We start from the raw sequence: 24,352 nt of genomic DNA, 5'->3' as shown, positions 1-24,352 counted from the left end.
CCAAATTCTGAGGCTAGTGTATAATATGTGGTGTGTACCACATAATCTTCCTAAAATGCAAAAAGTTCTAAATTCCAAAACACATCCAGCCCAGAGGATTCTGTATAAAGGACTGTGACTTTATATAAAAAGTAGAGTAGGGAATGGCAATTGCAATTTTAAACTGATGGTCAGGTAGTCCTAATGAAGTGGGTTTAATGGTGACCCCCTCCCCCCAAAGATGTGCCCACCCAGAATCTATGATTGTGATCTTATTTGAAAATGGGATATTTGCAGAAAGAAATTAAGTTAAGGGTCTTGAGATAAGATCATCCTGGATTTAGGGTAGGCTCTTAATCTAAGGACAGATGACCTTGTAAGAGAAAGGAAGAGGGAAATCTGAGGCACAGATACACAGAGAGGTAGGTCATGTGAAGATGGCAGCAGAGACTGAGGTTATGCAGCTACAAGCCAAAGAATGCCAAGGATTTCCAGCAGTCACCAGAATCTGAGAGAAAGACATGGAACGGATTCTCCCTCAGAACCTTCAGAAGGAACCAACCTTATTGCTATAGACTGAATATTTGTGTCCTCCTAAAATTCATATGTGGAAACCTAACCTCCAATGTGACAGTACTTGGAAGTGGGACATTTGGGAGGTGACTAGGTCATGAGAGTGGAGCCCTCATGAATGGGATTAGTGCCCTTATAAGGAAACCCCAAAGAGATCTCTCACCCTTTCTGCCATGTGAGGACATAGGTAGAAGATATCTGCCATCTATGATCAAGGAAACAGGCCTTCTGCAGACAAGGAATCTGCGCACACCTTGATCTTGGACTTCCCACTTTCCATGACTGTGAGAAATAAATTTCTATTGTTTATAAGCCAGTTGGTCTATGGCATTTTGTTATAGCAGTCTAAACGAACAAACAAATATCAACACGTTGATTTCAGACTTTTGAATTCCAGAACTATGAGAGAACAAATTTCTGTTATTTTAAGCCACTCAGATTTTACTGATTTGTTGTGGCAGCCCTAGGAAACTAATATACCTAATTAAGAAAGTAACATTTGAGCAAAGACTTGAAAGAGGTGAGGGCGTTAAGCCTAGTGGATATCTACAAGAAGAACAATCTAGGCAGAGGTGAGCTAGTATAAAGCCCTAAAGTAGGAGCATGTCAGACATATTCTAGGATGGCTACTGTGGCTGTGTTGACAATAAGTCATGCGGGGCCCAAGGACAGAAGCAAAAAACCAGGTAGGACACTAGTGAGATATTGCAAATAAGAGATGATGATAAATGAGACCGCATTGGTGTTAGTGGAAATGGAGAGAAGTAGTCAAAATCTGGATGCATTCTGAAGGCAGAAGCATTAGTAGTTCCCAATGGACTACATGTATGAAAAAAAGAGAGGCTGTGAAAAGAGACAGTTTTATTTGTTTGTTTGTTTTAGGTGTTTTGGTGTTTTAGGCTGAGCAACTGGAAGAATGGAGTTACTTCCTACTGAGACATGGCACATCAAAGCAAGTTTGGGGGAGACTGTCAGAAGAGCAGCATAGTTTGAGATGTCTACTAAATGTCCTGGTAGAGATGTAGAGTGTGTAATTAGCCATAGGAATTTAGGGTCAAGAAGATTGGTCAGGAGTGGAAATGGAAAGTTGAGAATTGTTAACATAGAGCTGATATGAGATCACTACAGAAGAAGAGAAGACAGAGGAGAGAACCAAGGACTGACCCCTGAAAAATCCAACATTAATAGAGTACTAAAGTGGATAACCTGGCAAAGGAGATTGACAAGGAGTGACTAGTAAAGAGGGGAAAACCAAGAAAGTGTGGTCCCTAAAGCCAGGAATGGAAGGAGGAGAAAGTGATTAACACTGTCAAATGCTGCTCATAGGTCAAGGAAATGAGGATTAAGAATTTACTAATGGATTTAGAAAACATGACGATATTTAGTGACCTTGAAAGGGTAGTTTTGGTGAATGTTTGAGCAAATGCCTGAGAACGGGCTTAAGATAAAATAGGAGGAAAGAAACAGGAGGTAGCAAGCACTGATAATTATCTAAAGGAGTTTTGCTCCAGGAAGTAAGAAAAATGGGGCTATATGTAGTTGGTGGGATGCGGAGTAAGGCTATGACAATTATGATTAATCTCTTATTGACTTAAATTTATAAATATTGATTTTTGAATTCTTTTGAAGCAAGCAATCACACGGAATACACAGATTTGCAAAAATTTAATACATAGAAATTTTTAAGTTGTATGGAAAAGAAAATAATTTATACTTCAAAGTTGTGAATGAAATGTTTACCTCAGGAGGGAAAAAAACCCAGAAACATTGAAACTAAAAGGAAAAACTCATGTTACAAGACCATAACCAGAAGCCACATATACCTTAATATATATGTTAAAGACAAGGTCATTGAAAATAAGAACTTGACTGTTTTTGCCTTGAGATTGGAGACTATTGTGCTGATCTAGAACAAAGGGAACTAGGAAATTTGGCTTTGACAAGATTAAGAAGAAGCAAAATTGGGCTTCTTCCTTATCTTTGCAATTAAAGCTGTCTATAGTCAAGGTATTCCTTAATAAAACAGACTTATCTTACTGACTCTACATGCTACATTAGCAAAGATAAATAAAGTATAGAAGGAGATATATTTAGTAAATATATTAATAAATACAGAATGGCATATATAAAATAGTTTGAAATCTTTACTTGAGAGCTGGAAGCCTATTTATGCTTCTATAAACTCAAAAAGACAATGCTATCTGGGCTTGTCCTGTGCTGGAAAAGCTATAAAATCTTTCTCAAGCATAGCTACATAAAATAACTTTAGCTAAATATGCTTATTGAGATTGAAGAAAGACAGTTATACTCAATTGTATGTAAACATTGCAGGCCACAAAAGACCTGCAGGAAAGCACAACATTGAAACATTGACTTCTCTTCTTTACATGTTCTTTTAATATAAAGGACAAATAGACGGCTCCTCTTTAATCTAACTGGTCATTTTTTACCTTATGTCTCTTCTGAGGCACACTAATTGTAAGAAAGAGAATCAGACATCAGATATGTCTTTAATGAATAACGGGGGTGGGGGGGCAAAGAGAAGTTGAAGAAAGATCAGAATTAACCTTTCCTTGCTGTAGCGTACAGGAGCAGAAAGAAGAGAACAGCAGAACAGATATTGAGCTTACTGCCAGAAAGAAAAATTTCCAGGAAGCTAGAGAGTCATTCGATGCTCAGAGATGGTTAAACAATCATCACAGACACTAGGAGTAGAGTAACATGAGACACTTAATCCCAAGAAGCAAAACCTATAAATTAAGGTGCTTTTTATAAACCTAGTACAAAACATGTAGGTTTTTGCAATATTTTAGATTTTTCACAGGAACATGTTCTCTCATGCAATTTTAAGCAGTTTTAGCTGGCTAAGTCATAAATTTTCTTAGAGGACAACAATTCAATAGTTTGGCCAAATCCCAGTTACTAAATCAATTAAGGTGCCAAAAAAAAAAAAAAAAGATTTATTTGGAAAAAAATATTTGCATTAACTAATATATAGAAATCTTTCATCTGAGTTCTCAATTTGCTAATCAATAACTCATGACACACTAAGTTCAAGCATTGTGTTTAATCACTTAAACACTATTTTTCCTTAAAGCACCTTTTGAAATTTGTTTATTTTTGAAGATCTTATTAGATCATACCTACATATTTATCATTTTATTATATATTCAAAGTTAATTGCAAAGCTGTTTCCAAATCAGATGTTAAGTAACCAAATTTGCAGGGTCTAGTATATCACTTTATATTCTTTTTTAAACTCATTTCATGTCAACTATATACATAAAAGCTAACATTTGCATAGTACCCTAAAATTGATCATATATAACCGTATGAGTCTCCTCTGTATCATCCCTAACTGGTGGGAATTTAATTTATGCTGGACTACATCTGTTTATAAGTAATTCACTGTCTTATGATAATAAAATTTCTGGTTTTCTTATGAGGAAAAATCTCACCATCTTAAACTAAACAAAAGTCCTTACTTATATTCTGCAAAAATCTCTTGCCACGTTGCTACTATCTATTGGTCTTAACACGAACCCCCTTGCAATTCTACTTAATTCTAATTTACACTTAACATTACATATCTTCAAAATTTATTTAAGATAGCTATAGACACTAAAAATTATGGCTCTTTAACCTAAGGAATATGTATTTATAAAAAAAATGAATCCTAAAACCGAAGTCAAAATGTAACAAAGAGTTCTCGAACTAAACAGTTGTGTTCAAAATGATGTTTTCCTTTTGTTATAGGGTTTGTTTTTTTTTTTTGGTACAGAGGTGGGGCTTTTTCTGAATGCCTAATATGGACAGAATTAAGAACTGAGCAGAGACTGAGGAAATCTCTATTTACCCCACATACTGATTTATGAAAGGAGGCAATTCGAGATAACTGGAGGCCAATTTAATTAAGATCTAAGAATACATTGATCAACTTCATAAGCTTGTTAACTGTTGTACTGAATTACCAAGATATAAAGTATGATGAAGAAAGAGGGAAAGAAATATCTACATAGATGCAAAATATATGAAAATAGAGCTAAAAGTAAGAGTCTAAGTCACTTGTAGGAATGGCACATGTTATGGGCTGAATGTTTGTGTGCCCCCCAAATTCATATGGTTAAGCCCAAACCCCCAGTGGAATGGTATTTGGAGCTGGGACCTTTGGAAGGTAATGAGGTTTAGATGAGTTCATGAGAGTGGAGTCCCATGATGGGATGACTGTCCTTCTAAGAAGAGGAAGGGAGACTAGAGCTCTCTCTCTCTGCCATGTGAGGGCACAGTGAGAAGGCAGCCACCTGCAAGCCAGGAAGAAAACCCTCACCAGGAACTCAATCTGCAGGCACCTTGATCTTGGACGTCCCAGCGTTCAGAAGGGTGAGAAATAAATGTTTGTTGTTTAAGCCACCCAGTCGATGGTATTTTGTCGTAAGCTGACTAAGCACACAATTAAGACCCCTGTCCAAAATACCTCCCCTCAGGCCATCCAACAAAATATGGGCGTTAAAATGCAATATAACAGAGGAAGGTGATAAATCATTAACACCAATCAATAGACTTCGTTCAGCTCTAAGGATTTTCAGACTGTGGAATTTCAGGTATGGCCTAGTGAATGAGGAAATATTAAGGAGGCAGGAGGAATAAGACCTTATCAATGTTAAAATCTGGACAGATGTCATTTATGTGATATTTTTTGAAACACATAGAGCAGGTGCTGTCACACAAAAAGTATCTCCCAGTTATGTTTGAAATTCTGCCACTAGAAATATAACAATTGTGGCTGGCCTGGTGGCGCAACGGTTAAGTTCGCACATTCCGCTTCGGCGGCTTGGGGTTGGCTGGCCCAGATCCCCGGCACAGACATGGCACCACTTGGCAAGCCATGCTGTGGTAGACGTCCCACATATAAAGTAGAGGAAGACGGGCACAGATGTTAGCTCAGGGCTAATGTTCCTCAAAAAAAAAAAAAAGAAAAAAAAGAAAAAACAATTTACTGTGAAGAATTTTATTAGATCATTTTATGCCAAAGTATCATAAGGAGATTTTATGATGGGCGGAACAAAGAGGAAAGCGGCTTGAGGGTGGTTAGCCAAGTTAGAAAGGAAAAGTAGCAAACGAGTTGAACAGTAAACACGAAAACAAAAACAAACTTTAACTCATCCACAATTGTTGTCAATGGGTCCTTTCTCTCTCGTTTTACTCTGATGGAATCTTAGATTAAGAACCCAGACCCTATTCAATATCCTTCACTGTCTTTGCTCATCCAATCGACAGGAGACACAATTCTTACTATATTTTTGTGCAAAATGTATCATTCTCCTAACGTCCAAGATTATTTGTGCCATTGATTAATATCTGAGTACATTAAAATGAATATATAGTGTACATTATGACATATGATGGAAATAAATCTGGTTGAAATATTAGGTTTTGTACAAGTCTCAAAATATACATTTCATTTTTTCCAAAAGATGACAAGATTTCACTTTAATCTATTTTTAAGTGGATTAATACCAGGGAACTTAAAAATTCAAGTATTAATATTAGCACTATAGAGTTATTTTTATTTATCCTAAGCATTTATCTCTGTATTAGAAATATAGATAGCACATTCACCTTTAGTTGAATGGTCCATGTAAAATGAAAAATAAGCAAATACACTCCACCTTAACCCTCACTGGCAATATATTACTTTAATGAGAGTTTCTTTTAAACGTTCATCAAAAATTACTGAAAATTCTTCACTATTTTAATCATTATACTGAAAATTATAGTTCTTTTAGTCATAAATTAAGGGACACAGAATTATTTTCTTAGAAAATGAGAGATTCTGTTTCTCTGGAGAAAGTTAATAACTCTTAACAGGAATATATTAGGACATCAAGTGAATTAGACAATTTTTGATACAGAAAGAAGTTTAGAACTCATCTTAATGCTGTTGGGATTATGAATTCCTTTGAAAATCTGATAAAATCTATTTTCTTTCTGGAAAAATGTACACGAACACAAAAATCCATCTGGGGTCCGTCAACCGGTGGTCCACAGAAAGGTTTCTGGAAGTCCATGTCTCTCTCGAATATCCATGCAAATGTTTGTGTGTGTATACATGGTGAACAATTAATTTATCATATAAAACCTACTTTTTCACTCTTGCTTTTTGATTATTCCTGAAAATTAGTGAGAAAGGCAATGACACTCATATTAAGTTGATTTTGTTACATGTAAAATAATCCTAGAAGTGGAGATGTTGATACCAAGGACTAAATGTGTTCTTAAAATGAATTGGATGACGGTGGATTTCTCCCCAGTCATGAATTTTAACAAACCAGGCTCTCTGTCCCCTTGGCAGCTGATTGAGTTGTTCAGCAGTCAAAAAATCACATCACTCAAGACAGATGCTTATTGCATCTACTCATATAAATAGGACATTTGTAAAATATTTAAGTAGCAAAAAATATACCTTGCATTGCAATGTACTTTGCTTATATAGACTCTCAGGTAAAGTTATTTTTCCTTGAGCACTCACCTTCTCAGTGATGCTTTTATATGCATATAGATTGTCCTCACACCCCAGAACCTTAAGCACAATCTCTTGAGGCCAATACTCGCCATGACATGTCATTCACATAAAATGCCTGCAGTCATATCACACATGTTTTGTCAACCCGTACATTCTTAATCGCTTTGCTGTGCACCTGCTGCAATGCAACTTGTCAATCTGGCAGGAAAGAGGGCCAGGAAATCCCCATGCTGCCTTCTTGTCCACTATGCAAGTATTTTAACTTGGCACATTAAGTATCAGTAGGGGACACTGGAGTCAAGAGGCACTGATATTCTGTTCTCATTTAAGAGTAAATTTGTGAAGAAAATCTAATGCTTTCCATAAACGCAACTCTCCTAAGCTGTGGTTAACATCTTTGACATGCACATGTGTTCATGTGCAATCTGGTAAATGGGTACAAAGCCTCCTTTACTATATAGGCACACATGTGCTGAGCTGAAGTAAAAACAGCATACTACCATCCATTCTGTTTAAAATTTAGCTAGCTTTAGGGGGTCAGCCCAGTGGCACAGCAGTTAAGTTCGCATGTTCCACTACAGCAGCCCAGGGTTAGCGGGTTTGGATCCCGGGTGTGGATGTAAGTACTGTTTGTCAAGCCATGCTGTGGAAGGCATCCCACATATAGAGTAGAGGAAGATGGGTACGGATGTTAGCTCAGGGCCAGTCTTCTCAGCAAAAAGAGGAGGATTGGTAGCAGATGTTAGCTCAGGGATAATCTTCCCCAAAAAAAACAAGTTGAAAAAAAAATTTAGCTAGCTTTAAAACTCCACTGTAGTCAGTGGGCTGGAAAAATGTTTTATGCCAGCCCAGAAAAACAAACTCAGCACTTCAGTAACTAATGTTTACTGGGCATGTACTATGAACAAATGTTTGAAATTCATCAAACACTCGGAGTCATGCTATGATGCCTTTGTACAACTGGTTTCTTTTGTGTGTGTGTGTGTAAGGAAGATTGTCACTGAGCTAACATCCGTGCCAATCTTCCTCTATTTTATGTGGGATGCTGCCACAGCATGGCTTGACAAGCTGTGTGTATGTCCACATTCAGGATCTAGACCCACAAACCCTGGGCTGCTGAAGCAGAGTGTGTGAACTTAAATCGGGGCAGTCCCTGCAACTGGTTTTTCATCCCTGAAGTAAGCTTTCCATTTATTTAATGGGAGAACTCTTCATTGTTTAAGGAGGAATCCAATATCACATCTCTGTTTAAACTTTCCTCTTTGCATTCATTTGCTTCGAGGCAAGATGACTTATATACATCTGGCAACTTAAAAGCTGGTAATAGCCATAGATATTGTGAGAAAGTAATGAGATGACTTGAATAAAATTCCCAGGGTCAGTACCTGGCATATAGTGGCCTTCCCATATCTCCTTTTAAAAACATGAACTTTTATAAAATGCCTACATCCCATGACTAATGTTTGTTCAGAGGCACTAAACTGGCTAAGGCACCTTATTTCATATAATTCTCAATATACATCCTTGGATGAAGTTATAATGTGAGTGAGAGACAACCTGCACCTATCACTAGTTTCTCTCTCAATGTGTAAGTTTAAAACAAAAAAATAAATTCAGGTTTGAAAATTTTGCTTATACCTGACATGTCTAAAAATTGACTGCCTATAACCTATCTTTATCAGGTTATATCCCTTATATGTGCAAAAGTTTCAGTGGAAGCTAGATGGTAGCCTCAAAATTAAAGCATAGTTGGAGAAAACTTTACTCTTCTTTATAAAGAAATACAGGTTTGTGTATTATATTTCAAAACTTCTATTTTGAGTTTTAGTTTTGTTTTTTATATAAAATTAAATTGATTGATGCAAACTATTGTATCCAGAGCCATTAAAAGCATTATATACATGGAATGCTTAACAGATTCTTTAACCAGTGAGTTTAATTACATTGTGGGTCGGGAAGAAATGGGTAGGGAAGAAATGTGTGAAGGTTACTGCATATTAGTTCCCACTGTGAGAAGTAGAGGGTCCACTGTGGACAGAAAAGTCAATAGAGGCTCCCTGCTGATGCTCTCAAAACAGCATCTTTAACAGCTGGAGTTAGAAAGATACTGAGGTCCCCAAACTGACCAAACAAGATATCATAGTATCAAAGTTAAATGACCATACCTTCAATTAGATTCTGAAATTCAAGATGGGGTAATTATAGAATGTTTATAACAGAATTCTGAAGCTCCATAAACAATATATTCATATACATATAAGCATTTTCTTTCTTTTTTACATTACTGTGCAATGTCTCCCCAGTAGACTATGAGTTGCTATGGTCCATGACTCACTGAATTTAGTTAGGTTCAGTAGCTCCTAATACTATGTCTGGTACATAATCATATGTTAATAAATATTTGTTGAGTGAACAAATGCATAATACTAAATTTGCTATATTTAAGTTTAAATATAAATCTAGGGGCTGGCCCGGCGGCGTAGTGGTTAAGTTCGCACACTCCACTTTCGCATCCAGGGGTTCACAGGTTCGGATCCTGGGTGCGGACATACACACTGCTCACTAAGCCATGCTGTGGCAGCATCCCACATACAAAATAGAGGAAGATTGGCACAGACGTTAGCTCAGCGACAATCTCCCTTAAGCAAAAAGAGGAAGATTGGCAACACATGTCAGCTCAGGGACAATCTTCCTTACCAAATAAACAAACAAACAAACAAATATAAATCTACTTGGTAAATGCTCTAAACTTGAAAGACGTTTCAACTTGCTGAAAATGGCAATGAAGGAGCCTATACCTAGTCAAGAAAACCATCATTACATGAGTCAGACAGACCTGGGTTTTAATCCCAGCTCTATCGTTTAGTTCCTATATAATCCTGAGGGAGCTCCTTAACCTCTCCAAGCCTTCTGTAAAATGAGGAAGCTGAGACCTAGTCTCTCACGTGGTAAGTGTGGGGCTTAAACCTGGCCATACAGGTAAAGTGTTTACAGCAATACCCATCCCCTAATGAAAGTTCGGCTTATAGTAATTATTCTCTTCATCATCATCATCCCAGATGTTAGATATCTGTTTAATTTTAACAGAATGGAAGTTTTTACCCATTTTGCTGATCTGAGGATAAAAAATTGTGAAATAATTACTTCTAAAATGATAATCACAATGTTCATCACTCTACATTAGCTTTGGAGAACCATAAACATGAATGTCTGAAAAGAATTCCTGATTAGGCCCTTCTATTTCTGTATTAAAATATTAGAGACAATCAAAGGCACCATTAGAGAATAGCTTTTTCTTAAGACAAGGTAATATATTTCTTAACTCAAATGTGTGTTTCTAGTTTCCAGCAGAAATTTGTTTAGAGGAGTTGATCATTGGTTACCAAAATGTAACCAAAAAATGTCCTTTACTGTACATACACTACTTTGATTCCTTTGAAATTCCTCATTTTTAGTCTGTACGGCATACATTCACTGACTACAGAAAAAAGAAACAACTTTCTGATGCCAGATGCTGAAGATCAATAGCTATTTCCCAAAGTTTATAGCATAATTAAAATGTGTAACAGGAATAATTTTCTCTTCAAACCCTAAGGCTAAGCCTAGAATTATTGACTAAGACAAAGTTATGTGGTGTAACATTTTTTATTATGTTTATGGATAATATAAAAGAGTTTATGGCTTTTACATGTAATTTGTTAAGTGAGAAACACTGAAGAGGAAATATCCTTTGCATCAGCAAAGCATCAATTGTTTAAAAACCTCTTTAAGGTATATTTTGTAGGGGTAAATCTATATTCCTTTATACTAGTTTGTGGTCACCTAAAACTTCAAACTGAAGGTTAATGGTCAAAATATTCCTGAATTTAGTAGAACCCATTTACTTCAAACTACTTCTTCAGAGCTTTATCACCTTCAATAAAAGTGCCAGGAATGTACGTATGATGGAAATATCATAAGGATGTGAGGGTAGGTAGGACAAGAGGAATCATGATGCACCCACACAGAAAAGACTGTGTAAACATGAAGTTATGCGAGTTTTTGTAAAATAAAATATCTATAGAAAAGCAGATATATCAGCTAGAGAATGGACTGTGGATAAAATATCACTCTTTTCAGTAATAAAAATTGTCACTAATTTTTGCATATGGATATACATGGTAAATATTTGAAATACTCTCCTGGGACAGTCTATTGAAAAAAGAAAAAGTAGCTCTTTTAAAATGGTACTTCTGGCAATTGTAGCAGTTAGGAAGCAATAGAGTCAGACATGTCCTAGATTTAAATCCTTGCTTTGCCCCTTACTGGTATTTACTAAATATGTAACTGTATTACTTATTCTCTCCATTATTGTTATTGATGATAATAACAACATAATCATACAAACCCTGATGTGAATCACCAATTAGCCAAGAGTCTTGAAATCTTTGAGTGGATAAACATTGATCCCAGCCTTATTTTGATTTCTTCAAACAGAGTCAAATGGAAGTGTGTCCCCCTCATGTCAATCTCATACGTCTGTCACATTCATGCTATATGACCAGTGGTATATATGTGCGTTTTTCTAATGTTACATAGATGAGAAAATACAACTATAAAAGCTTATTGGCAGTGAAGCCTGGGTGTTAGTGTTTTTCAAAAGTTGGATGGATTTGTAACGAAATGTACTCTCTCTTCTAGTTCTGCTATAGTCCAGTGGTATGCAATCTGAAGATGACTAGCTGGAGTAGGCTGATTGGGTGGTGCTAAATGGTGAAGCCCAGGTATTGTAGAATAACAGTCTCAAACTAAATCTGCAGACAAGCCAATAACACACACACACACACACACACAAACTCATTCATGTCTCTATGAAAACTAACTTAACAATCAGCCTGCATTTTTTCCCTATTGCTTTCCCACATTCACTGACACTATCTCCTGTCTAACTTCACTGAGGCTGCTTCTGGCCAATGCTTTTATTTATCTTTCACGGATTCAACACCCCACACACAGCTCCACCCTAACCCTTGGCCGGATGAACTCATTCTTTACTGCAAAGATGCAGGCCATTTGGCGCGAGCTCCATCACCCACTCTTCTCTGTAACCCAGGGAATCTATCATTACACTCACTTCTCCTATTCTTCCTTATAGAAAGAAAGCTGTCCTCCTGCCCTTTAAAGTTACTCTAGTGATCTAAGTCCTCACCTATCAGAAACATTCCTTTCCAGCTCCTTCAATCTCCCTCAATGCTGATGTTCCCTCATTTGTGAAAATAGAAAATCATGCTTACCTCACACTGTTGCGATGTGACTCCCTCCTTTGTTCACTGTTCCTTCTCCCCTCCCTAACTGCGTTCATTTCCCAGGCCACTATTACTGAACTTCTACTATTTTAAGCTTCTTACAGTTTGACTTTGCAATTTTGTCTTCTTCTTTTACCTCATTCCTGATAATTCTCAAGTTGTTTCTTCCTCATGTCTCACCTTAATTCCAGACTTGAGTCACCAAATCCTAGTTGCTTAACTATACTGTCATTACATAGTTTCACCCTTCTTATATAGAGATCCCCACTGTACATTTTCCTGAAAATTCTGTCATCTTTATCTTGTCTTTCTGCCATGACCCCATCTCAGTTTCTTTCACTTTTGCTTAGACTTTAGATGGTAGTGTTTTGTAGACTCTATCATCAGTCTTCTTCCCTTCTTACTTTAACATTTATCTTAGTATAATCTCATCTATCCAGGAAGTTATCTATGGCTTAAGTTTCAATAATTTCCAGGTCTTTAATTCCACCCTAGTTCTCTCTCCCAAGGTCTCGTCTTATTTTTCAATCTAAGTCCTGGACATTTTCATCAATATACTGTCATGTACCACATAATAATGTTTTGGTCAGCAACGGACTGCATTTATGACTCTAGGCCCATAAGATGAGTACCATATAGCTTAGGTGAGTAGTAGGCTATACCATCTAGGTTGTGTAAGTACACTCTGATGTTCGCACAACGATGAAATCACAGATTGACACATTTCTCACAACATATTCCTGTCATTAAATAATGCATGACTATGTATCACATAATTTAAAATCATTCTTGTTTAAAGCAGTCTTATTATATTTCTCTTCCCTAAACTGTTCCCCATCCTATAATCCCTAAATCAGTTAACAATACTATTCTTTCTCTCACCTAAGCCAGAAACCTAGTTTTTACAACCTCTTCCTCCTTTCGCACTCAATACAAGCAAATACCAATCTAACCTCAAGTATCTCTCAAATTTATTTCTTTTTGCCAAATCCCATCATCATCACATGAACTCAGCTCTCTATCACTATGAGTTGATGGACAATGATGAGGATGAATTAGAAATAGAGCAAAAGGGCAGCTTTCTTTCCATAAAGAAGCTATAGTCATATAATTATCCATATTAACTATCTTCATTGGATAGTTGTGAAGATTAAATAATATATGTTGAATACTCGAACAGTCCCTGGCACACAGTATACATTTAATAAATGTTTTCCTCTATCAATAGCACCCCTACTATCATCATCATCATTTCATCCTTGGACTCTCTGAGAGCTCTTCTAGGTAACCCCAACCAAAGTCACTGCAACACAGAACCAGAGAAAATTAAGATGAACCAATTCTTTAACTCTGCATGACAATGCACCACTCCCAATATCCTAGAACAGAGACTCTATGTAAACTATTATTCTTCTGGAAAAAGTTCTCTTTCAATTTTAAGACTTTAATTTGCCGATTTCTTTTAGTTAAGCCTTCTTGTTTTATTTTGCTTTGTATTTACCATGTTAAGTGACTGCTACTTTATGCTCAACTAATTTTCATGTTAGAATAAATATAAATTGCCTAGGCACATAGGAATAATACTATGCATTTTATGTTTGTTTTTTTCCAAGCATATTAAACTTATACTTGTTAAAAATATAGTATGCGTTAGCTATGGCTTTAGGCACTAGAAATACAGCAATAAACAAGTCAGCCATGGTCTTTCATCTCAGGGAGAGAACATTTTATTGCAGGGAAATAGGTAATAAACAAATATTGTGAGATTTTGGTGAGATATTAAAAGAATTAAAATCAGGCATTAAAACAGACTGTCTGCTTTAGTTTGAGAGGCTAGAGAAGGTATCACGGAAATGATATTTGATCTGATAAAAGAATGACAAGCAGGAACAAACCCTAAGAACCTCAGCAGAAACTACCATTACACAGAGGTCTTCGTAGGAGATCAGCCTAGTGTGTCTGTGGAGGATGAGAGAAGCCCAAGACTGGAGTGAGATTCAAAAAAGTTTAGTAAATTTCTGCCTTAATTTGGTACCCAATGAACACAAGTTTTTCCCCTTATTTATGTGATTATGAAGATAAATTTTTTACTAACTAATCAACTTATATAAACGAAAATTTCACATGAAGACTATCTTTCTATTAACTAAATAGCAATGTTATTGTGGATTATGTTACTAAGTCATGTAAGAGTATTTTGATAAATATAATTTAGTAATTACTAATTCCTAGAAATATAGCCAATATTATAAGTTTTCTAATGTAGAAAAAAAGATGACTAAAGGAAATTCATAAAGGTTAAATGATAAACTGAAAAGAACATAAAACATGGAACCTAAAATTGATGAGAACTTAGACTCAAGAATAAAACATCACTATTTTCTCACTAAATTTTCATAATTTTTCCCTAAATTCCTATTTACCTGTATGGAAAATAAAAATTTAAGGCAATCTCATTACCTCATGGTACCTGAAGTTTACAGATTAAAGTCTTTAAAGTAGGTTTATAATGCAACATGAATATTATCAATATCAATGTGCTGTTCTGTATTCTTACTCTCTATCCCCACCTTGCCTACCCACCCCGCCCCAATCTGTCACAGTGACTTTCCTGAACCCCTTCATTAACCAAAATGAACATACAATACCTATATAAAATCCAGTAAGAACACTGGGAGAGACACTTGAGTAATACCATATGCTTATAAAATATATATATAGCAGCCTAATTTTCAAAATGACTTATTTTTATATTCTGAAATTTTAATAGTGTGAATATTTAAATCATGTAAATACTTAGATTTTATAAAGTCTATATTTCTTAATTATGCTTCTGTTTTTTCTTTTCTCCTTATTTTCAGATTTATAATATGTTTGAAATTTTTTCTGCACAAATTTTTTTCTGACAAATGTTTCATAGGATGGTACAGCAGCCTAAGGAGCTCAAAAGAAAATCATCCACGTTAAGATTCTGAGATGAGTTAAATAATACTGTTTTCTTTATCTCCATACTTCTTTTAACTTTATGTCTCAGTGTTGCCTAATAAAAACCCTCTCTTCTAGTTAGGCCTCTCTCTTGTCATATATAGAAATTATTCTGACTTCTATCACTAAGTTTAATCAAGAAATCTATGCATCTCTTAAATAACTGCCACATTTTTATATCATTTGAACACCATAAATCTTAAAACCAATTTCTTATTTTCTTTTGGCTCCTAGGAAGCTTGAAAGCAAATTCGTGTCTTGCTTGGTAGCTGTTTAGAATGTTCTATCACATATTTTATATACAAATTTTAACTGTGATATTATTTTAACCTTATATTTTATTATGTTTACTTATTTTAAGACTATTTCAAAGTAGTAATTTTTGGAAAATCCTTTTTGTTTTCAATAAGAGAGGAAAAGAAAGCAAGCCAATACATGGACAGATACAATTTCTATGCCTTATCTCTGCTGTTCATTTTGCCAGGGAAGACTTTTTCCCTTCTGGCCACTTATTCTAATTTATCGAACCTGCCAGAATCAGTTTACATCATATCTCCTCTATGAAGCTCCCTATAAATTTCTAGATTTCTCTATAAATTTTTAGATACATGTCTGTGGTTATAGCAACACCAAAAATTGGCAAGAGTGGAAGCAACTTTCCCCTTTTATGGCAAAGTCTATTTTTCCATCTCTGAAACCTGCCAACAAGAAATATGTATGTGACAAAGAATTTTTCAAGATTTATCAATAGTTTGAGGGAAGATGCGACTTGTCTGTGATTGCATTAAAGGTCCATAAACAAAGAGGAAAATAAAGCACAGTGACCCTTTAATCCTCTCTGCTTCTCCTGCCCTGTTTTCAAAGGAACTCACTTTTGAGAAAACAAAAGAATCACAGAGATGGAATGGTTTCAAGAGTTTAATCAATTCTTGAAATGAATCATTCACCAAGGTCTGAAGTCATACAGCACTTAATTGTGCTGTTTAACAAGTGTACATGCACATCTTTTGCAATTTTATACTAATTGCATTAAATTCAGCAGCTAATTTTTCAAAACATTTCTTTTTGGGGCTCTTGTAGTAGATAGGATTTCATACCTATCATCTAAGTATCACTGAATTTTTTTAGAATACAATACACAATTTGCCTTACAGTGACCAGGGATTTGAAAGGACAGGTGAATTGCATTTCAATATGTTCCTTCCAAAGTGTTCAACTGTGGAGATGGTTAAACATATCTATCAATAGAGCAACAAAATAGCCCTGTCAAATAAAACTATTAACACATACTTTTCCTGAAGAGAGATTAGAAGCTCAAGGGATCAAAAGAAGCTCAACGCTCTTTTATGTGATTTCATCCTAATCACATTTTCTTTGCAATCTTGCCAGTTGCTTGTTTATCCTTCACTTATGTATCAAATGTAATACTTTTCAATAATAAGTCAAGCACATGCTTGGTTAATAATCTTCCCCCCGAAAAAACTGATACAAAGAAGGTAGGCTTACTGTCCTACTCAATTAACTAAATTTGTTTAAACTCTTTCCAAAATCTAGAGAACAGGCATACAAAGTACTAATTATATGGTATTTATACATGTATAATTATCAGATCATTACTGCAACCTTTGTTTCATTTCTTTAAGGAGAAGAAAGCAAATTCAAAGACAGATCCAACCTTTTAAGTACATGGAAAAAATTTTAATTGCATTATTAATAATAATGTTTAAACAATCAAGTCATTCGGTAGGTATGTATCACCTTTTCTTCAAGAAGATTTTATAATGACTTTAACAGAAACTCAAAATCTTTCCCTTTAAAACAATTTCAGTGCCATAAAATATCACTTAAATCAAGTGGGATAAACTGTGCCTTTCAGACCATTTAAAAGTCTAGGAGCAAACTCTAAATTTCTAAGTGTTTGAGAATTGGCTTTTCCCACAACAACAGGTTTTAACTGAGTACCATATTGTTAACTGCCTTTATCTCATGTTCCATTCGCTTATATTGCTTGCTATTTATTTCTAATAAGGTAAAGATCCTATTTAGAAAGACAAGAAAACAAGAGCTCTTCAACTCAGCTATGTTGATTTCATTAACTATTTCTTATATATTATTTTGGAGTTCATCTCCTAATCTCATTTGCCTGCTCCAAGGATTTTCCACTTTGTACCTGTGAAAGTCCCCAAGCCATCTGCACATGTACCTTTGCCCAATCCATTGAGGTCAGACTCACCTGGGATGTCATGCCTTGACATTCTCTGCAATTTTACTTCCTCCAAGTGTGCTTGATTTTATCCTTAGATTAAAAGGCTTCTCCAGCAGAGATTCTGGAAGTTTCAACTCCGTAGTGCCCTGTTACCTCAATAACTAAATTTCAACACCAAAATGTCTCAGGTCTCCAAATGTTCCAACCTATCACGAAGAGCTGGTGAAAGCCTTCCGCCTGGAAGGAGGGCTCCCTTCACTTCTCTTAATTGAAAATGCTGTTCAAGTACTACAGGCTTGGAAGGAAGAGTAACAAACTGGTTCGTCTTCTTTGGAGTTCTAGAAAGATTTAAAGGCACTCACAGGCATGATTTACAATGATGAATGCAGAGATATTTTTTCCACCACACAAGGTAAACATGCACACCAAACCAGTATAACAGGTTGGGGTATAAAGTAGTGCTACCCTCGGGCTGCAACTTAGAAGCACAGACAATAAGGCACCTTCCTGCCTAGATGTTTTTTTTTCCTTTTACTTGCCAAATAGGATAAGTATAATTTCTAAAAACTAGCTGCATCATGAGAAACATTCACTGCACTTGCCTGTGGACTGTCAAGCTGACTTCTACTGGTTGTGATGAAAGTTAAGTAAATGTCTTAAAAGCCAACGTAAATTCTTGGAGTCAAAAGAAAACCCAAGCCTGAATGAATCAGCCCCATAACAGTGTGATTGAATACTGGACAATGCTTTCCAGGCCATAACTGTAGAAATTAAAATAATGTCAATATGTAAAGCATTTATAAGCCTGATTTTCCTTTTTGAAAGAGGAAAGTAAATGCCCCTAGAAAATAATGTGCCACATTCCTCCATAAAATTATAGGCTTTGGACAGCTAGGGTGGAGACCTGGGTGCTGGCACTGTCTCGGAGAAACCAAAGACAGTGTTCATACCTTCAAAACATCTCGGTTTGCTACTCTACAAAGTGAAAATATTGGACTTAAGGCCCTCTAAGCTCTCTGATACCTTGACAGTGTTATCATTTTACTGATTTTTTTTCCCCTTACTCTGACAGCCAAATTCTCCTTCAGTGGGCTGCTGAAGAGTTATCTCCTCTCTGCTGGCCTTATATGCCACAAGGTCTAGCCAACTCTTCTGACACACATTTTTCCTGCTGAGCTCTGGTCTTTCGTAGCCTTTAGAGAAGCGGTTTCCTAGATCTACAGAACTAAGAAGAACTGACATAGGCAGGAGGGCTATAACTAGAAGGTGCTCAAAAACATCCAAGCATTTACTATGTAGACAGTCTGAGTGGCAAGGGTATGTTGAGCAGCCCAAGGGAGACCCCTACTCAAAGAAATCTCTTGAGAGGTTGTACTGGCATTGAACTCAGAGATACCATTTATTCTTTTTTTTTTTTTTTCTGAGGAAGATTAGCCCTGAGCTAACATCTGTTGCCAATCCTCCTCTTTTTGCTGAGGGAGACTGGCCCTGAGCTAACATCTGTGCCCATCTTCCTCTACTGTATATGTGGGACGCCTTCCATAGCATGGCTTGACAAGTGGTGCATAGGTCTACACCCAGGACCTGAACCAATGAACTCCGTGCTGCCAAAGTGGAACGTGAGAAATTAACCGCTGCACCACCAGGCTGGCTGGAGAGATTGCTTTTTATGATTGAAAAGATAATTGCGATCTGTTCACATTAATCTGAAGACAACCTTGGAAAGTCTTCACTTTCATTTGGGAAATGATAGATTCCCAGCACCATGGGAAAAATTAAATGTTGATAGCTTATGGGCTCCACTAACTAGGGCACATTCAACCAGCTTCCTGGACATAAAAATGGGTGAGAGACCTACAGGAAGTAGTCCAAAATGAATAATCTTTGATGATGTCTATGGCTAGCCCTCCAAGTTGTTACTAGAGATGGTCCAATAAATCTAGACAATCTAAATAGATGTTCTTAGAAAACCCTTATTCAAAGCACATGATGGAGTTCTAATGATCAGATACTATCTTTTTTTTTTTTTTGAGGAAGATTAGCCTTGAGCTAACATCTGCTGTGAATCCTCCTTTTTTTGCTGAGGAAGACCAGCCCTGAGCTAACATCCATGCCCATCTTCCTCTACTTTATATGTGGGACGCCTACCACAGCATGGCGTGCCAAGCGGTGCCATGTCTGCAACGGGATCCAAACTGGCGAACCCCAGGTGGCGGAGAAGTGGAACATGGGCACTTAACCCCTGCTCCACCGGCCAGCCCCTAGACACTGTCTTTTATTATCATTACAGCCGAAATACTTAAATCATCCATATTTCTAATGTATGAAACACAGTACTTGAATACAGTCATTTCTGTTAGAGAACACTCATTTGTAACCAAAGCTGACAATAATTAGCATTATTTCAGAGAACCTCAAAATCTTTGTATAAATGCTGTTAAGTCAAAGGCAAAACTAAAGAACATTTCGAAATGCCTTCTTCATTTACTTTGATAATTTTTAAACTCGAGCTCAGATAGAGGACAGAGTAGGGGAGAGAAAAAAGAATAATGTTAGAGCATTCCACAAATAAAGACTTCAGGATATATCTTAATTTGCTTTATAAGATAGTAAACAGACTTATCAAAACCTCTTACCTTCACACATGCAAATAAAACAGCAAATTATCCCCACAGTGCTTTCCTTTATAATTTAAAAAAAATTTTCAAAATAATTTAAAACCAACAACTGAAGTACCTTTGCTTCTCATTAACTCTCACCCGATTAATAGGTTCATTGAATAATCTTAAGGTAATACAACTGGAATGGAAGCATTTCAATACTCCAAGAAGATAGACCTGAACTATTTGTAGACCTACAGAGGATACATTTCAACTCAGATAAGATCAGAAGAGAACACATTCCTTACTGAAAAGTTTCCACAGAGCGCACAAAGGAGAACGCCCCGGGACAGAAAGAACCGGACTCACCAGTCTTCCCCAGCACAGAACGTTTACGGATCCAGGCACTTTGTTTTCTAACTCAAACCATTACATTTAAATGATTCACCACAGCTCTCGTTTTAAATTTTGTGCGTACTTTTCTGACATATACTGATTATTCATTCTGAAAGTAGTTGGATAGATAGATAAATAGGGGAAAGGGAAATTTACCCTTTCACAGTAGAACATATTACCAGAAACGCAACGCATATAAAAGTGCTAGAGAAAAAGAAAAAAACACCCACGGAAAATCCATACACATTCTAGGACTCTAAAACAAGAAGTAAATATTATCCATGATCCTGACACAAAGAGATATGACAAGGGGAGAGGGGAGAGGCCTGGTTACTCCTTAGGTTATGTCAATCCCTGAACACAGACACAGCTGATGTACCCCACAGCCTACAACATGCTATTCAGTTGCCAAACTGTCATACACATTTTATACAAAATCATTATTATATGAACAACTTTAAGAACCTAGATGTTTCCCATATACTTTTCCAAGGAAAAATATTATAGATACAATTAAGGTATATGTTATAATCATGAACATATTACTACTTTGTTCATAAAACACATACAAATAAATTATTTCATAGAATTAAGCTAAATGAGCCTTCTACTTTGTTGTTTTTCTTTAAAAGAATGTACTAAATGACTTTTTATTAGTCTTTAAAAGTGCTTTATAATAGCATTTTATGCAGTATTTCAAAAAAAATTTTTGTGAAACAAAAATAAAAAGATTCTGAGATTTTTAAGCAAGTTAAGTAGAGAAAGGATTAAATAAAATAAAGAAAAAACAGGCATTCTGGAAGATAATTTAACTCTATAAAATGGATGATACACTTTTATGACCAAGCATGTCTGATGATTTTATTGTCATTCTCATACGTGCTGAATTTCATAGATGTAGTTATATGTTTGATTGTACGCACTTAATGGAAAACTGCGTGGTTTGGGATTTTCTTGGTGATAGCTTCAGAAGACCATAACTAAACACATAGAAATGTTATTCTCAGGTAAATCTCTAAAAAAAAATACCTTGATCAAAATGTCAGTGGTAAAGGTGGTAAATAATTCATAAGAGAGTAGACTATTAGAAATCACGACAACAAATAAGCATCAGGACTTTTTTTTTAAGAAAGAACTTTCCTCACTCAAAAAAGTGAAATGTGTGAGTGACCTTTATTTATTTCTATCAACAAGCCTAACCCCAGAAGCCTAGTCAAGCCAATGTCAACAACGCCAATCCCTTCAAAGGACAAAGGTATATCTGATTAAGTAGGATTTGTAAAATAAACTGCTCTCCCTGATAGCCTCTCCTCTGAGATCCTGTTTTCAACCTTAAAAAATAATGGTCATATTAATTACAAGGACGTTAGCTGGTAAACCCCAGAGATAGTAAAATTTGATTACAAATAAAAACTCCACAGGTAGAGACAAAAATCAGTATTTTGTTGGAAAAGATTTACCATGAATATGTGCTGAAGTCGGTTGCACCATTTCTCAAGCATTATATTAGGGAGTAAGGATAAGGCTTTCCCCATTCTCCATCAAATTTGCATTTCTGTGTTGGTGGAGTTATCTAGCACAACAGAAACAGCTGGCTTCTGAAACAACAATCTCGCTCTTTTCTCTACCCTCAAAATACACCTTGATACTCGGTAGGGGCACACACACGAACTCGAGAGTGTGCGCGCACGCGCACACACGCACACCCACTGTAATCGACACTGCTTAAATTTCTGATTGCAAACATTTTAGACTCAGTTGGCACTTACCTTGCAAAGACGTGTTAGGTAAACTTGCTTCATTCTCTCCCATTTTATTATTTCTTTTTAAAGGGGGCCAAGCAGTTTCAAATTGTGTCAGTTACCCTGCAAGCTTTGTGACCTTCTGGCTTTCTCCTGTAGTACTGTAACAGTATACTACCTGCTTTCTTCTGTGAATAATTACCTTTCTGCTTCCTGAGTTACCTGGCCTTGCAGGACCTGTTTTACTATGAAGTGAGATCACATCCTTTGATCCAATGTACTGCTATTAATGTGTGCTTCACAAAACGTGGCTTTGCTTCAGTTTTGGTATTAACTTTTAATTCCCTACTTTCACTTTAGTCCAGAAATGTGTTTATACTTTTCCCCTGAAGTGTTGATACTAGCAACACACCATGGTGCAGAGCCAGTGTTTTGTTTTTTAGTGTTCTTGATCTGTTTCTCTTATAGACATGAAAGAAAATTTAAAGTGAATTTTGCAACATCCCTTTAAAAAAAATACAGGGAGATAAGGAACAACATGAGAATCAGTTTTGTGCAGCGGTGGAAAGACAGACTGGAGAATCTCCAATACTAGCCATGTAACTATAAGAGAGGAATATAACTTCAAGACTCAGTTTCCTCAACTGTGAAATGGGGACAATATCTTTTTCAGATTACCATGAAGATTGAAAGTAATGAAGTATGACTGTGCTAAACACTGTGAATGGCAGATAATACACAACGAGCAACACTTTTCCTCCTCTTCTCCTTCCCTCTTCTTCTTCCTTTTCCTCTTTCATCTCCTTCCTTCTCTCTCTCCCCTTGTCCATCTCCTCTTTCTGACCAGTGGAAAGAATGCTGAACTAAAGCACTGATGTCACTATGTTCCAATATCAGTTGTGTTACTTAGAAACTGAGAGACTGTAAAGAAATGATTCAGGGGACCAGCCCGGTGGTGCAGCAGTTAGGTTTGTACGTTCCGCTCCTTGGCGGCCGGGGGTTCTCCAGTTCAGATCTCGGGTGCAACATGGCACTGCTTGGCAAAAGCCATGCTTTAGTAGGTGTCCCACGTATAAAGCAGAGGAAGATAGGCATGGATGTTAGCTCAGGGCCAGTCTTCATCAGCAAAAAGAGGAGGATTGGCAGTAGTTAGCTCAGGGCTAATCTTCCTCAAAAAAAAAAAAAGGAAAGAAACGATTCAGTCCAATCTTGGAGTCCTCGAAGTCCTCGTGTCTAAAAGGATACTCATATTGCACTGCCTTTTTAATAGGAACATAGTGAGTATTAAACTGTTGTGTTTCAAACAAAAATAATCTCTTAGCAAAGATGAACAACAAATTGGAGATTTATCTTTACTCACTTTTAAATGAGAGAGGAGGTAGATCACAATAATAAGTCTATTTATTTAAGCTCTCTCCCATTAGTCATCTAGAATAAAAAACAATCTCTACTTTCTCTGTCTAGAATTCCTTAAAAAAAATCTGAGGCTCAAACATCTCCTCCTTTAATAGCTGTTTAATTTCCAATTTGAAAATAATCTGTATACCATGTTTGCTAGTCTATTAATAAAAAAATGATTACATAAGTTATAAAACAACAGAAATGGCAAACAACTAGGGAGTTATACTAAAAAATAATTAGGAATAAAAACAAACATGACATAAAAAAAATCCTTATCACAGTTAATTTAAAGTTCTCTCATTTATTACCTCTCTGGGTCTCAGTTTCGTCATCTGTAATGGAGGGAGCTGGACTATTTACTATCTAAGGCCCATTTCATCACTACAATGCCAGAAGCCTCTAATTCAAAATCCAGGTTGAGGTTTGTTCTAGAATAGAGTAGTCCTTTGCCTAGTACAATTGCATAATATAATGTATACCTCATGCTACATACTTTACCAAAAGTCACCTGAAATTGAATGTTTGCCAATTATACACTATAATCATCACATTCAGACTTTCCCATTAGAGGAGAAACACACATATCAATCCTCACTTATTATAACCAACTTGCAAATGTATTTACATACCTGCCCCAGGCACCTCAAATTAGTCATTAACAG

At 36.2% G+C, this 24,352-nt stretch overlaps 1 protein-coding gene across 10 annotated transcripts in view; it reads right to left on the bottom strand.

Moving 5' to 3' along the window:
• The window catches only part of NAALADL2 (N-acetylated alpha-linked acidic dipeptidase like 2), a 1,266,186-nt gene that overhangs the window by 865,747 nt on the left and 376,087 nt on the right, over nt 1-24,352 (bottom strand). The window contains exon 1 of one of the 10 annotated variants that reach the window (XM_070582372.1): nt 22,317-22,647. The exons of 7 other annotated variants lie outside the window; for them this stretch is intronic. In XM_070582372.1, coding sequence (XP_070438473.1) covers nt 22,317-22,359 — 43 coding nt within the window. In that variant the 5' untranslated portion in view covers nt 22,360-22,647. Of the gene's footprint in view, nt 1-17,578; nt 17,961-22,316; nt 22,648-24,352 lie in introns of those variants that run through there. 2 more of the 10 variants (XM_070582381.1, XM_070582373.1) reach the window with 2 other exon arrangements.

This window comes from Equus przewalskii, chromosome 18 (assembly GCF_037783145.1).
Source record: "Equus przewalskii isolate Varuska chromosome 18, EquPr2, whole genome shotgun sequence".
NCBI lineage: Eukaryota > Metazoa > Chordata > Mammalia > Perissodactyla > Equidae > Equus > Equus przewalskii.
This window is presented reverse-complemented; position numbering and strand designations above follow the sequence as displayed.